This window comes from Silene latifolia, chromosome X (genome assembly GCF_048544455.1).
Source record: "Silene latifolia isolate original U9 population chromosome X, ASM4854445v1, whole genome shotgun sequence".
Lineage (NCBI taxonomy): Eukaryota > Viridiplantae > Streptophyta > Magnoliopsida > Caryophyllales > Caryophyllaceae > Silene > Silene latifolia.
Window position 1 is genome coordinate 30,313,718 of NC_133537.1, and position 17,654 is coordinate 30,331,371.

Genomic DNA, 17,654 nt, shown 5'->3' on the forward strand with positions numbered 1-17,654 from the left:
CCGCGACTCATTGGGATCACTTTATTAGTAATCACTTAATAAGTAAAGAAATATGCTTACGTTACTCGATACAATTCATTTTATGAAGACTATGAGTAAGCAGAACCTAGAGTACATTTCAAAGAAAGAGAGCGTCTTTCATGGCTCCAGAGGGGGTTATAGATTGATTAAGAAGAAGCTTGTAAGTACTTAATTCTAGAACTAGGTTAAGATGCTACATTGAACAACACAACACAGATAATTATTACAAAAAAAAAAGAAAAAAAAAATTTCTAGATATTGTTTATTGAGGTACAACAAAAAAGGGGATGCTCACACGTGCATTTGTTTGAATATACAACAAATCCGGAGAGAGTATAGTTGAATATACCCCAAACATGTCAATTACCTGCATTTGTTCCATGAATGCTGTTAGGTGCTGTGTAACATGGAAAGAGACAAGTCATCACATAGAAAGTAAGAGTGCCATATCAGCAACCCATTTCCGAGGTCTCAAAGAGGACATGCATTCTTTTGTTAATTGCCCGAAGTTTGTCTGAACTACGACGTCGCTGAAATAAACGCAGTATAGTGAGTATGTGGTAATATTACTTACCACAGAGGTTATTGAATAATTTCAATAATTCAAAATGATAGTTGCATCTCCATTTGACAGTGAGAACACATAATCCAAAAGATGCGAATCAGAGTAGCTGACTTCTTCTTCAACAACTTGTTTTCTTTAAAAGAAATGGAAAAGATATAATTAGTTGGTGTAAAGTAAAACATTAACAATTCAAATAAGTTTTTACGAAAAAAAGGTCTGCTTATCCAGTTTTGATGTTGAGACGCCTTGCAGATATCAAGACTTGGTTCGACAGTTCGTTCTGATCACATGTGAGGATAGCAAAACAGTACTTCAGCTTTTGTCTAAAAAGGACTTTGTCAACTGCAGCTTTTGTCCTGGTCTGCATGGTGAAAGGCATATGACTATCAGTGTGGTTGATGTATCTACTGAATTGGTTAGCGCGTGGGAAGAGAAAAAGACACTTCTTACATTGACGACTTGCGTTTTGAGGGCTTGACGGCAGCCTGCATATGTCTCCATGTAACACATCAGGTAAATGCCGTCATCCACATCATCAATCATGTGCATTTTGGGCACAAATTCTTCACATTTATAAAATTGAACTGGCCCGAATCTGGTCGATTTGGCATTCATTTCACGCCAAATAAAATCCCTCTAAAAGAAAGACATCTGGCTAACGTCACAAAACATGGATGGAATGAAAACTGACAATGAAACTTTGTCAAGTATAGGGCAGTCGGAATAAATACTCACCACCATCCGGACAGGTCCAGTCAAATTCAAACTTTGAGGTCGCTTTGGGTGGATAACTTCAATCATTCGGGTCATGAAGTTGACACAGATCAGGAACGGCTCGGGAAGTGTGAATGGAAAGAACATCTGGGTTTGAAAAAACATATGGTTACCTTAGTGAAAACAACCTGCCAAAAATTTGACATTCTACTAGAAATGAAACAAAAATGAGAGAGACTCACTAGTTTCAGTTGATCATAATCAGTGCCGTCTTCACATATAATTCCCTACAAATAATACGCGACAGAATCATTGAGACCCAAATGTACAATACAAGCCCGATAAAGGGGATTATATGCCAACACCACTTCAAGTCGATAATAAAAATAAATATTTACAAATGACTGTCTTACATTAGGAGTAACAAAAGCGTATAGACGAAAAGGGAATGATGCCGCTTTTAACTCCTCTTTCTTGTTTAAAAGATGACCCCATGTATTGATTACATTTGCAGATATCTTCGTGCTTACGATCAAAGACTTTAAGTCACATCGTCTTAATTGAAAATACTGATTTCTGAACAATACATCGCTGAAAATATGAACACATGTAGGTACATTGATTAGTGCTATAAATACAATTGTTGAGGTGATAGGTACGCTAAAAAAAATATATAAATATGTATATAAAATATGCAAACTTACCTCTCATCCAATCCATCCCGGAATACTAGCTCAAAAACATCTTTCTCAGCTTGGCTCAAGTCAGAAAACATGGATATGTTCCTTACCACAAAAGGCGATTTCAAAACATCTGGAACAACTATGTCCCTCTTGCTATGTGGTTTGGCCTCTTTTTGAGCAGGGAGAGCAGAGATGATCGGACGAATCTGAATTGAAGTAGGTGTTGATGGGGGGAATTAACAATTGGAGCAGGACGATCGTATGTACCAGCTGATTCGGATTTTTCCTGAGATTCAAAAAGGTTGAAGGTGGGATACTCAGGAGCAACTCGTTGTTTCTTTGGAAGAGGCTCATTAACGGGGTCCTTGTTAAACGCATTACTTAACTAAAAAAGGGCTTCCAAGAAGGTTCGGTCATCCCAACAGGGGTCATCACCTACACCCCCTGTTGTAGATGTCACCCAGGCACCGTGAACTTTTGTATCTGCCATATTCACCGTAGCAGTTGTCGCATGAGCATCGTCTAATCCACTAGACAAATTTGACCTTTGGGCAACACCAGATGCAACATTGCACGTGTCAGTGCGCGCATCATCAGACATACCTTTACTATGATCTCTCTTAGTCCCAACATCTCCATCAGATTTGCTGGGTGATGTTAATTGAAACCCACCCATCAAAGAATCTGCCATAGCAGAAAGCTGCCCGACAATTACAGATTGTGGCATTATAATTTTAGCACTATTGATCGCTTCTGAAAAGTTCTCGAATGCACGAGCAAGAGCTTTTCCTGCCCGGGCCATGTTGTCAACACAAATACTGATACGCGATCGTTTTTCAGTCACATTAGGATGAACTTGCTCAGACACATTGTCAGATGGAATGTTGGGTTCCACATACCCTTCCCCAAAACATCCTGGTTGCTTCTCCAACCGGTTTTCAATAAAACCAGCACCAAACCGATGAGCCTGCGCCATTTCTTGAGATATGCGAAATGAAATCTCCTCCTTGGTCCACGTGCATAATGTTGGAAACACACATTCAACCTTTCTCAACTTGAAAACCATCCTATCAAGGTAAATGAAGATCAGCACCATTATAGGACCTTTGAACGTTTTCGGACGACCCCCTTTTGCTTCACGTAATTTATCAGTCCGCCATTGTCTGACACTATCAATTAAGTTGTTCCGGATAAAGTCGCACCATTTTAGGGTTGGTATGATTGAGACATCGCTAAGGCACTTGAGTATTCTGAGGCTTGTCACATTACCCTTGACCCCCATTAGGAAGGAAGACACTATGAAAACGATAAAATTTCGTTTGAAGTGTTCACCACCTTGCCGTTGCTCAGCCATCTTAGTCAAGATATGGGTAAACTTAATTTTTTCGATACCATCATATTGGGACTTCCATGCCTGAAGCAGTTCCATAAACTGTTCGGTCTACTCAAATTTAGTCGCTTGTTCAATCGTAACCTGACCCAAAGGTAGACCTGTGGTGAGATGGACATCTTCGTCCCGGATAGGGAGTTGGTTGTTTAAGAGGGAGGACGTAAATGGGTCAAACTCTGACACAAGCCAGTAAGCTAGCTGTCAAGGAATCATGTCAGTCTTAAGGCATAGTAAACCACCGAAAGCCATCTCTCGAATGTCTGAAATTTGCATGTCAGAAAGCCCACTGTTTATGAACTGAAGGAGGGAGTTAAGACTCATCCTAGTTTTTAAAACCGGGAAAGCATCTTTGGAGGAACAACCAGCCTGGTTCGTATCTATGCCAGATGCCGCATGTTGTTTGCTTGTGCTAGATGCTTCTATTGCTAACTTGTCTGATATGGACCTCTTCATTATTACCCCTGTTCAGGAAAAATGTAACCACACGTATCATTAATGTACACAACAACCAAATACGTGTACCTATACATATGTAACAATATATTGGCTGGGAATAATTAAGAAAGAACGAATTTATAACTATACATACAGTGCATAGTTTAAATAGTTTGTATTTTGTAATCTTTAGGGGGATCAAAGTTAAAGATTGTAGAATACAGTATAGTGTGGGACAATAGGCACAAAAGCAAAGTGTGGGTCCTAATAAAGTCATGGTAGTTCACTACCCAGAAACAAACGGGCCTGCAATCTAGATAGGAGTACCTAGAACCCGTTAAGATGCATATAGTGACAAAAGAGTACTTATATGTATAAAACCGGTGTATTGTATGCCGGTACGTAACCTTAAACATAGAGCCCATAAATATACATATACTAAGTCAACCGGTACAATAACAAAATAGGGTAATAGTTCATAGTATATTTGACAAATACATAGCATATCACAACCTAATGACAGATAGGTACTTAGAAACTAAATAAGCGTACCTAAAACCCGGTATAACGTACCTAGCAACAACAAGAGCCCCCTAAGTATTTAGAAAACAAAGAAACACAAAATATGCCACAGATAATTTATTCATATTAATATCATCATAACACACACCGAAGATATGACACATTAATCAAATTAGGGTAGTAGCTGATAGTTTATTTGAAAAATACATAGCTTATCACAACCTAATGATAGGGATGTACCTAGTAACTATATAAGCGTACCTATAACCCGGTATAATGTACCTAGCGACAACAGGAGCCCCCTAAGTGTTGAGAAACAAAGAATCTCAAAAGATGACACATATAATTTATTCATATTAATATCATCATAACACACCCCAAAGATACAACACATCAAACGTAAATAGGTGCTAATTAAACGTAACTAGAAACTATTGAAGCGTAATCAAATGCACAAAGGCACCATAAGTACCTATATGACGGAATAACAAAGAAATCCACCAAAAAATAGTTATGATCACATTTTTTTTTTTGTTGAACTCTTATTCATAACAACAGACTCAGATTATTATTCATGACGTTGAGAAACGTAACACCAGTACTGACATCGACAACGACTTACAGTCAGAGACAACAAACAACATGAACTGATAAATAAAATTATGCGAAATCGATGGAAATAAAGTTGTAATGAACGAAAAACAAAAAAAAATCAGTAAAACAGCAGCGAATACACAACAAAAAGTATAAATAAATCATACGAAACTAGACGGAAAATGAACTTAATCACGAAAACAGCAACATTACCTGGATAACGAATACTCAACGAAAACGCAACAAAATTAGTCCTAACAAGATAGGAAACACATGAAATCTCACATCAAATGAAAGTCAAACTGGAATGCTGTGAAATCAACATAACTAGGGTTACATGCAAGACGATTTCCAAGCAACAAAAGTAAAATAACTGCTGGCATGCACAAATTGAATGAATATAACAGCACAAAGAAAAAATCAAATTGATGAAGAAATACAATACCTAACTGAAGAAATATAGACGACGATGCACCTTAATTGAAAAGCAACCTACAATCACCAGAACGTAATTCATGCACAAATGAAATCAAAATATAAACACAAACAGAAACAAAATTAAAAAATCAATTAATCGCAAAACAGCGGGAATATTACCTAATCACAAAAACGCTCGACGATAACACACAACTGAACCTGCATTATTGATTTCAAGCACAAGGAAGTAAAAATGCAGGAAATAATTAAGCTCAACTACAAAATAATCGAAGAAATCGAGTTAAACAACTGAAAATTATGACCAATTTACACCAAAAATACTTACGAATTTGAGAGAAATATGACAATTGAAGAGGATAGAATGACACAGATGCAGAAGATTAATCATTGCCCATTATCATCGTCGTTCAATCCACCGTAATTTGACGAACTGCTGAATTTGGGGAAAAAATTAGGGTTCTGATACTTTTAAGTGGAGAGAGAAAGCGGACGGAAAAAATGAGAGGAGAGAGAAAGAGATTGGGAAAAATGACGATATATACGTGTTATAATCTGTGTAATAATTTTAAGGGTTCCCTAATTTTAATAACTCCTAATACTATAGGTCGTTCTCACCGTTTGCACCGAGTGTTCGTTCTCACCCGATCCTAAATATATATATATATATATATATATATATATATATATATATATATATATATATATATATATATATATATATATATATATAGAGAGAGAGAGAGAGAGAGAGAGAGAGAGAGAGAGGCAAGATCCAGTGAGTCCGCCTATATTTTTGAGTCTCATGAGTCCACTTATGTATCACACGATGTACACAAGAATATCACTTGTTAATTTTTGAACCAAACAATAACAAGGACTACAAATTTTGCGATCAATCACTTATGTATCACACGAAAGGAATTACAGCTCTGCAATGGATATTGTGCAAACCAAAGTTGGATTGATATTAGGAGGAAAGAAGTACTTGCTAGTCCTAGATGATGTATGGAACGAAGATCGTGAGAAGTGGCTTGAGTTAAGAAATTTTTGATGGTAGGTGCTGCAGGAAGTAGCATTCTGGTAACTTCTCGTTCTAAAAGGACTGCCAAAGTGGTAGGAAATGAAACTATGTATGAGTTGAAAGGTTTGTCCCCTGAAAATTCGTGGCAATTGTTTGAGATGACGGCATTTGGAGCAGAAGGTAAGCATGTAGATTCGCCTGAACTAGTTGAGGTTGGTAAAGAAATTGTCAAACAATGTGCTAATGTTCCTCTGGCTATAAAGGTAGTCGAAATTCTGCTATTTAGCCAGGATGAAATTAATTGGCAATCCTTTCATGATAACGGGTTAGGCCAAATTAATAAAGGAGACAATAAGATTATGTCAATTTTAAAATTAATGGTGGAGAAGATGACTGTCAATGAAGATGTTGAAAGGTGGAGTTAGGTTCAGCGGTGTGATATTGTATAGTATAACCCGTGATATTGTTTAGTACAACCAGTGGTATTGTTTATTGTAAGGTGTGTATTGTTTTGTATAACTTGTGATACTCTTTTACTGGACTCACAGACTCAGATACAATATCACAGGTTATACTAAACAATATCACAGCTTAGACTTTAAAAAAAAAATTATTCATAAGTGGACTCACGGGACTCAAAAAGATAGGGTGGACTCATGTGATCCTAATTCTATATACATATATATATATATATATATATATATATATATATATATATATATATATATATATATATATATATATATAGAGAGAGAGAGAGAGAGAGAGAGAGAGAGAGAGAGAGAGAGAGAGAGAGAGAGAGAGAGTTAAGATCAAGTAAGTCCACCCCCTAAGTGTGAGTCCATAAGAGCATACACATTGAAGAGTATGTCCTCTTCCTCTTATTTCCTCTCTTTCCTTCTATTTTTTTGACACCTTATTTCCCATTATCTTCATCCTCTTTTTAACATTTTCTCTATTTTTTTCCCACATCAAAGGGGATCCTTTTATTCATCCTCTCTCAAATTTTTTATGACCAAAAAATAAAAAAGAAACATATTACATGACACATGGTAGATGAGGGATGACTAGTTGGCACAAGGGCCAAGGTTGTACTTCCTCTAAAAATAGAGGAAGTTTTCCTCTTCCTCTTCAAAGAGGATGTTAAGAGTATATACCCACATTGAAAAGGACATTCTCTTAGATGAAAGAGAATGCTAAGAGGATGATTCATCCTCTTCAATGTGGATGCTCTAAGTCCTCATTCAAGCCATTGGATGAGGAAGATGGATGGGTGAGATCAAAGGCAAAAAATGAGGATTAATAAGCTAATTTTACACTATCTCTCTCTATCCATACTAATTAATCACTACCTCCTAATTAACCACTAATTTAACTTATATACTTTTCCACTCACCCACTTTCTCTCCCATCTCACACAATTTTAATACTCTTCTCCCTCTAAAACCCAAATCTCTCACAAACCAAATAATTCAAAACCTCCAAAAACCAAAATAATCCTCATACTCTCTTTTCCTCACCACCCACCCACCACGACCACCACCCACCCATAACCCACCAACCCACACCACCACCACCACGACCACCACCCACCCGTAACCCACCAACCCACAATACCACCACCACGACCACCATCCACCCACCACTTCTCTTTTCCTCAACAACCCGACACCACCACCACCACAACACCACCTTCCACCCCACGACCGCCACTTCTCCTCCTGCCGCATCTCCCTCCATCTTCCTCATTCTTCGGCCTCCCTCCACCTTCCTCACGTTACAAGCTGTACACGTTTTTTTTTTTCGGACGAACTGATGTTGGGGAGTTAATGGTGGTGTCGGTCTTGTATTGGTGAGTCTCAATCTATTTTTTTTTCTTTTTTTAATTTTCTGTTTTTTTTAAAAAAAATTATTATGGTGGTGGTTGTTTCTTGTTATTGTTGACCATTTGTTGTAGTGGTTGTTGCATGGTTGTGGCAAAAAAAAATGACACATTTTCTTTTCTATCTCTCTTTCTAGTTTTCTCCGACCTGTTTTTTTTTTAGATCTATTTTTTTAAAATAGGATGGTGGTGGTTATTGTTGGTGGATTATTGTTGTTATTAAGATCTTTTTTTATATTTTTATATTTCAAATATCCTCTTCTATAAAATAAAGAGTATCAAAATTACAGTTTTCTCTATTAAAGTTACATTTTTCTCTATTAAAGTTACACTTATCAAAATTACAGTTTTCTCTATTAAAGTTACATTTTTCTCTATTAAAATTACACTTTTATTTATTAAAATTACACTTTTTTGTATTAAAGTTACACTTTTATTTATTAAAATTACACTTTTTTCTATTAAAGTTACACTTTTATTTATTAAAATTACACTTTTTTCTATTAAAGTTACACTTTTTCTGTTAAAGTTACATTTTTCTCTACTATTAAAGTTACACTTTTCTCCATTAAAATTATACTTTTATCTACTCCCTCCTATTCACCATTTTCTACCCTATTTCCTTAAACGGATTATTCAGGTTTTCTTCCCCTTTCCTTTTTTTGGAAAACTTTTACTCTTATTTTATTCATTCCTCTCTCCTCTCTCCTATCACCAAACCCCACTCAACTCACAATTCCTTATTTAATTCTTATTTATTCATTTCTCTCTCTTATCACCAAACCCCACCCAACTCACAATTCCTTATTTAATTCCTATTTATTCATTCATCTCGCATCTCTCCTATCACCAAACCCCACCCAACTCACACAATTCATACTTTATTCTCCGCCTAAAATCTTGTGCCCACAACAAAGGGGAACAAAATGGAGAATAGGAGGGAGTATTAAAATTATACTTATCTCCATTAAAATTACACTTATCTCTATTAAGGTTACCCTCTCAATGACTAAACTTATACTCTCAATGGACTAAAATTACACTCTCAAAGGACTAAAGTTACATTCTCAATGCATTAAAGTTACACTTTTAATATGGAGTAGAGATACACTCTCAATGGACTAAAATTACAACTTAAGGGACTAAAATTACACTTTAATGGACTAAAGTTACACTTCTGGACTAAAATTACAATTTAATGGACTAAAATTACACTTTAATGGACTAAAGTTACACTTCTAAAAGCCTAAAGTTACACTTATAAATTACTCAGTTTACAATTAGTTGTGTTAAAGTTTGAAAAATTCAAAATAATATTTCTCAAAATTTGTCGTAAAATTTGAAAAATCCGTCAAAACCGCTTTCTTTTTGTTAAAATTATACTTTTTTTTGTTAAAATTACACTTTTAAAACAGTAAAATTTGTGTTTACGACATTTTAGTATTTTTAGAGTGTCATAAAATTTGTATAAACTCTCGAAAAAAAAAAAATTGTAACTTACAAATTTCAAAATAATATACGTCAAAACCACTTCGTAGTTTAAAATTACACTTTTTTCTGTTAAAGTTACACTCTAAAAATACTAAAATGTTTTAAACTCGTCTCGAAATAACAAAAAAAAAAAAAAAATTACGTCAAAACCGCTTTTTTTGTTTTGTTAAAGTTACACATTTTCCTGTTAGAATTACACTCGTAAAATTTGTATAAACTTTGAAGCATAAGAAGACATTTTTTTGTTAAGTATATGATAATGAATTAGTGAATGTATAATTAAAGCTAGAGAGAGAGAGTTTGATTAATTAGTGTATACGAAACTCATTAGTATTAAGTATGTTTTTTTGCTTTCAATCTCAACCATCCTTAGTGGGATATCTAAGGGATGTAGTGAGGACTTAGGGACTCAAATATATATATGTGAACTTATAAGAACTTGACTATATATATATATATATATATATATATATATATATATATAGAGTGGTTCTTCTAAGGTCCTTACATCCATTGAGTCCCTAAGTCCTTATAAGGGCCTTTGGATGGAAGGGATGGAGGGATGAGATTACATCTCAATGGAGGGCTACAATTCTCCCTCCCTAATCTTCTTCCCTAATTGTGTATAACTCTACCTAATTGTGTACAACTCTTCCACCATTCTAATCTCCCAACTCACTTCCTCATTATTCATTCATTCACACTTCTCTCATACACTCATTCTCTCTCATCTTTCTCTCATTCTCTCAAAAAAAAAAAAAAAAACCAAATCAACAAAAAAAAAAAAAACCCAAATCAAAAAAAAAAAAAAACCAAACATCACCATATTCAAACATACGTCCTCCCTCCTTTACTCCACCACCATTCACCATATTCAAACACCTCCCTCCCTACCTCCCTCCCTCCCTCCCTCCTTCCTTTCTCCATTACCCCGACTACTGCCGCCACCCACCACAACGCCTCCCTCCTTCCTTTCTCCATTACCCGAACCCAGCCTTCAGCCGCCACCCAACAACTTCTCTGCCGCCTCTCCCTTCTCCTTTCTTTTTTTTTTTTTTCAGATCCGACCCGCAACCCACAACTCCTCGCCATCAACCACCAACCCGCAACCCACAACTCCCCTGGTCCACCGGACCCACAACAACCCACAATCGCACTCCTCGCCACCAGCCCACAACCGCACAACCGCACTCCTCCCCTGCCGCCAATACTCCCTCCGCCGTCCTTCCTCCTCCTGCCGCCAATACTCCCTCATTCCGCCACCACCACTGTTCTTCATTTTCTTGTTCTTCATTTTTTTCAGATTCTTTTTTTTTTTTTTTTTGTTATTTGTTATTTGTTCTTATTTGTTTTTGTTATTTGTTTGTTGTTATTTGGTTTTTGCTTACCATCACGCCTCACCATTCACTTTTTCAGATTCACTTTTCCTTTTTTCTTTTTTGTTCATCGCACATTTATGCCTCACCCACAACTCCTCGCCATCAACCACCAACCGCACACCACCGCAACAACCTTCCTCCTACCGCCAAACACCCCACCTTCCTCCGTCCTTCCTCCTGCCGCGCACGCCACCACCAACACCGCACACCACCGCAACAACCTTCACTCACAAAACCCACCACCACCGACATTATCAACCACACCATATTTTCAGATCTTTAAAATCTGTTTTTTTTTTAATAAATTTTGGTTTGTTGAAGTCGGTAATCGTGAGTTGTTTTCTTTATTGTTTTGTTAATTGCACCGTAAATGTGCGATGACACAAATCTGAAAATTGTTTTGATTTTTTGAGAATATTGTTTTTGGTGTTGCTGTCAAGATCTGAAAATATTGTTTTTGGAACTTGTTTTTGGTGTTTGACACAAATCTCAAATGGTGTTTGCATTAGTTGGTTTCCGCAAAGCAAGGCCCAAGAAGAGCCATGGTCATCCATTTCTATGCCATGTTTTTGTCACTTGTTCTTTAGAAAGCGTCTTGTTTTTTTTAATATATTTTCAGATTTGTTTTTTTGTTAATATTTATTTAATTTATGGTATTTTTAGATCTCGTTTTTTTTTGTTTATTTGGGTGTTGGTTAATTAATTTTTAGTATTTCAGTTTTTTTTTTTTTTTTTTTTTTTTATTTGCGTGGCTAAGGGTGGGTTTTTTGTGTTTTTGTGTTCTCTCTTTGTTTTGTTTTTGTTTTTATTTTTTATTTTTTTATTTGGTTGTTATTGTTATTTGATTTTTTGGACTAAAGTTATACATCTTGTCTATTAAAGTTATACACTGCGTGCATTAGAGTTATACACACGATATTTAAATTTGTTTTTTTTTTATTGTTATTTGGTTTATTTTAGATTTCGGGTTTGGCTGGGTTGTTGGTTTTTTGGTTTTATTATTGTTATTTGGTTTTTTGTTTTTGTTATTATGAGTTTTTTTGGTTTTTGTTATTATTATTATTTTTTTCATATTTTTCATATTTATTGTTTGATTTTTTTACTATTTACGACTAAAGTTATACATTTTATGACTAAAGTTATACATTTTATGACTAAAGTTATACATCTTGTCTATTAAATTTATACACTGCGTGCATTAGAGTTATACACACGATATTTAAATTTGGTTTTGTTAATTGGTTTTTTTTTAATTGTTATTTGGTTTATTTCAGATTTCGGGTTGGGTTGGGTTGTTGGTTTTGTTTTTTATTGTTATTATTTACATCTTGTCTATTTTGGTTTTATCTTTTATTAAAGTTTATTTTTTTTGGATTAAAGTTATACAATTTTGGACTAAAGTTATACAAAAAATGGACTAAAGTTATACAAATATGGACTAAAGTTATACAAATAAGGACTAGAGTTATACAAAAATTGACTAAAGTTGTACAAAAAAGGACTAAAGTTGTACAAAAATGGACTAAAGTTATACAAAAAAAGACTAAAGTTACACAAAAATTGGACTAAAGTCATACAACAATGGACTAAAGTTATACAAAAATGAACCAAAGTTATACAAAAATGGACTAAAGCTATACAAAAAATTGGACTAAAGTTATACAAAAATGAACCAAAGTTATACAAAAATGAACCAAAGTTATACAAAAATAGACCAGAGTTATACAAAAATGAACCAAAGTTATACAAAAAATGATCTAAAGTTATACACAAAATTGGACTAAAGTTATACAAAAATTGGACTAAAGTTATACAAAAATGAACCAAAGTTATACAAAAATGAACCAAAGTTATACAAAAATAGACAAGAGTTATACAAATATGAACCAAAGTTATACAAAAAATGATCTAAAGTTATACAAAAAATTGGACTAAAGTTATACAAAAATTGGACTAAAGTTATACAAAAATGAACCAAAGTTATACAAAAATGAACCAAAGTTATACAAAAATAGACCAGAGTTATACAAAAATGAATCAAAGTTATACAAAAAATGATCTAAAGTTATACAAAAAATTGGACTAAAGTTATACAAAAAATGATCTAAACTCTGGTGCATTTTTGTATAACTCAGTGCATTTTTGTATAACTTTGGTCCTTTTTGTACAACTTTGGTGCATTTTTGTATAACTCAGTGCATTTTTGTATAACTTTGGTTCATTTTTGTATAACTTTGGTCCTTTTTTGTATAACTTTGGTCCTTTTTTGTATAACTTTGGTTCATTTTTGTATAACTTTAGTCCATTTTGTGTACAACTTTGGTGCATTTTTGTATAACTCTGGTGCATTTTTGTATAACTCTGGTGCATTTTTGTATAACTTTGGTCCTTTTTTGTATAACTTTGGTGCATTTTTGTATAACTCTGGTGCATTTTTGTATAACTTTGGTTCATTTTTGTATAACTTTAGTCTTTTTTTGTATAACTTTGGTCTATTTTTGTATAACTTTGGTTCATTTTTGTATAACTTTCGTCCATTTTTGTCTTAGATGAAAAAAAAGTATCTCACAAAAAAAAAACGAGATTTAAAACACGAAATCTTAAAAAAAACGTATAACAAGAAGAGATTTAAGAAAATGAATAAAAAATGAGAACTAACAAAATAAAAGACAACTAAAATAAAATAAAAGACAAAAAAAATAATGAATGGAAAAAACAACTCAAAACATACAAATTAACACAAAACGAAAATAAAAAAAAACGAGTTGAAAAAAAAAAAAAAAAAAAAACGGCGGTGGGGGGGCGGCGGTGGGGTGGCGGCGGCGGGTTGGTGGGTGGTTAGTTGGTGTCGGGTGGGGTGGTGGTGGGTGGTGGTGAATGAGGAAGAGAGGAATGAATGATTTATTTGAGTTTTTTGATTTATTTGGATTTTTTGGGTTTTTTATTTATTTGGATTTTTGGGTTTTTTTTTTATTTGGGTTTTTTTTTTTAGAGTTTGAGAGAAGAGAGAAATGAAATGTGTAAGATGAAAGAGAAATGGATGAGTGGAAAAGAAATATAAAGTAAATTAGTGATTAATTAGAGTGGATTAGTGAATGAGGAGAGAGATGGTGAGATTAGCTTATAAACACACTTTTTTGGGGTTGATCTCATCCCTCCATCTCCTTCCATCCAATGGCTCATAATAGAACTTATGGACTTTATATTTCTATGGACCTTAGTTGATCTCTTTTTCTTCTCTCTCTCTCTCTCTCTCTCTCTCTCTCTCTCTCTCTATATATATATATATATATATATATATATATATATATATATATATATATATATATATATATATATATATATATATATATATATATATATATATATATATATATATATTAAAACTAAGATGCAAATGATGAACTTAATCTCTAAATGCACATGATGATGACTCGATAATGCAAACTGTACAATTTCTTTTCCAATATTCATAATTTCGATTGACTACATGTCAATGGATGAACTTCAGGTCCATGAGCTCATTCATAATCATTGATTATGTGTCGATAATAAAATTGGACTTATTTATAAGATCCCCATTATCTAGTCCATTAAGTTCCGCACGCAAATGCATATCGGTTCCTTAATCATATCGATATAATTTCAACATCTCGTGATATTGTTAGTATTGAATCAGTGATATCTGACTATATTTGGTACCATTCCTTTTTTATATAAGCCATCTATATGAGCACCAACCGCCAATTCTTGCCATTTTCTTATTACTTGAAATATGTTAACCTATATGACTTTCACACTACCTTTTATGTGTGGTTATTGTTCAATTTGGCAAGAATCTCATTTTCATTACATATATTTTCTATGACTAATTTATAGCTCGCTTTATCACATATAGGGCTAATCTGTCTATAATTAAATCATAGCTTTTAATGTAACATATTACATTTTGATAAGGTGATTACTGGTATTATAATACATCCTCATAACCAAATGAATACCATTATTTCTAATTCAGCGAACCTCTACTTGATGTATTTCATATTGAAAACAAACTGCTGAACTTCAGGTTCAGTTGGGGATATAACATAGTTGCTTGTTTTTACCAGCTTTTCCTTATCATTCTCCCCCTAAGGTGGTAAAAACTATAACCACCTTAGACCTTAATTGCTCATATCACTGATGAGAATTTATATGGGCATTTTTTGTACAGTAACAAAAAATTCGGGGAGTAACATATAATGCAGTTGGATTTTAAGTGTGCTGAATCACAATGCCCAATTCGGAGACTAACGATTCCATATAATAATCAAACTGTGATCTCCAATATTAAATATACCCAGTCTTCGTGTAATGTCTTGCCTTTAATAAATTTACACGAGAGAGTTTCAGCACTTATACTTTCCTTAGGATAAACTTCAGGTTTATCAAAACGGGTATAATAAGAACTCGGATGGCCTTTATTGTCACATTTGAATCATTTCATGTCAATTTTCTTAGTTGCCCACAATCCATGGCAATCTTTCATAAGAATAGGTTGTGTCTCGATAATTTCACTTACCACACGCCACAACTTAGTTGGCGATATTCCACATGCTAATCTTCTTGTTAGCAATATTTATATCATATAAACTCAAATTAATTTTTTATCCGTGAGATAAATGATGTGACATAGGACACAATATGTGTCTCGTATAAGTAGGCAAGACTTATCAATATTTCAATATTAAATAATTTCTTTTTTTTTATTCGCAATGTAAAGAGTGTTGACAAGTTTATACTAATTGCATGTCATTAACAAATAATCCGTATACCTTACCACATGCAATTCATACATCTTACGTCCGTACAAACAAAACACAAGCTATAAAGTTATAGGATTAAAACAACAAAGATCTAATGTAGCTAATACACAGAGAAAATGATTTACATGACAAGTTGACCAATCTCTTTTGCTATAATTGCGTAAAGACAATTACCAAATTACTAACAACCCATTACACCTAGTCAAAAGAACGGATTGACTTTAGTGACTTTTATTACAAGAGTATATATTGGCTAGGTTAATAAACAATAAACAAACACTGTAATGACAAGCAAATTATGAACAGACAAAATAACTTGCTAAAATAACTAGTGACAATCAACCAAATTAATACAACTTTCAAATATGGTACTAAGTTATTCATACCTTTAACATAATCCGAGAAAGAAGTCTTAGAATTGATACACTAATCAACAAATCGTATAATATCACATACCTTTATGAGCAATTGTGACTTAATAACCCAACGTAAAAATTCCACCAAACTCGTATGACAATAATCAAATGCCAATTAAAATAAACACTATCGTCCATACCAATCAAAACACTATGACTTCTGGGCATACTTCCAAGATCCAACACTATGAACTTCGGGTCATAGTGTGTGTATAAAAATTTCAATTCGTATATAATATTTTTCCTTTCTCATATTGAATTTCCAGTGTATATGAGTCCCACATGACTTTTCATTAGATATTTCCTTTCAATGAAAAACTATGGCTCAATCACGGCCTTGTTACTTGGCTCACCAAATGCCACATTATTTGGCTTACTAAAGGCCTCATCACTCGCCTTATTCTTATGCCATGTCCTTGACCCGAGTCTTTATAAAATGTACGATTCACATAAGGTAATGGATTGAGCTAGTTGAAAGAAATTTTTTCCGTTCAATATTAATTATTTTGTTCAACTTCGGGTGAACAAGAAATAATTCGCAAATAAATTTGCCTTTATGAACTCAATTGCGGTTTATAAAATCATCTCGATGGACTTCTGGCCACTTATATTTACATATGAATGTATTATAATGATGAAACGGTGTTAAAATTATCACACACCTTCAAAACGTTGAACTTCAGGCCAAAGTTATAATATGGACATATTTGCTCATCTTTATAAAATATATCTTTTGGAACTTCTGGCCCAATTATATATATGTCTTTTTTCAAAATTTGATCACCTATATATACTTTAGATCTAAAGAACGAGGACAATATGCGCAATAGTTAAAGTGAAGCAAGATAAAATCTAATTTGACGACATATCAATGAAAAAATACAGAGGCCGTGCGAGATATAAAATAACAAGGTTAGTATTAGTTGGGCCCTATTGTTCTTAGTTTATTTATTATATTATTAAGGTTGTTAATAGACATATTACGTGGTGAAAAAACGAAAACACGTAAACAAACAATTTTAGCATGATACGTGTACAACATGCAAAGGACAATTACCTTGATAAACTTTTATCAACTTAAGTGAATGAACATGGTCGTACAATTGATATTAATTAGAGAGATCTTACTGTTCCAAAATAAAATTAGGGTTAGAGACTCGTGCTGATAACGTGTTGTGAAATAAAGAGAGGAGAGAATTATAGAGAGAAGTTAGAGAGAAAGTATAAGAGACAAAACTGTATTTTTATTCCATTAAGAAGGGTATATATATACAATACAATGAGATGGAGTTTCCATA

At 33.7% G+C, this 17,654-nt stretch overlaps 1 protein-coding gene across 1 annotated transcript; it reads left to right on the forward strand.

The window, feature by feature from the left end:
• The first annotated feature begins 6,412 nt into the window (after positions 1-6,412).
• Positions 6,413-6,808, forward strand: LOC141617126 (putative disease resistance protein RGA3). Its single transcript, XM_074434301.1, has one exon. The coding sequence runs from the start codon at positions 6,413-6,415 to the stop codon at positions 6,806-6,808; it is 396 nt and encodes a 131-aa protein (XP_074290402.1).
• Positions 6,809-17,654: the final 10,846 nt, after the last annotated feature.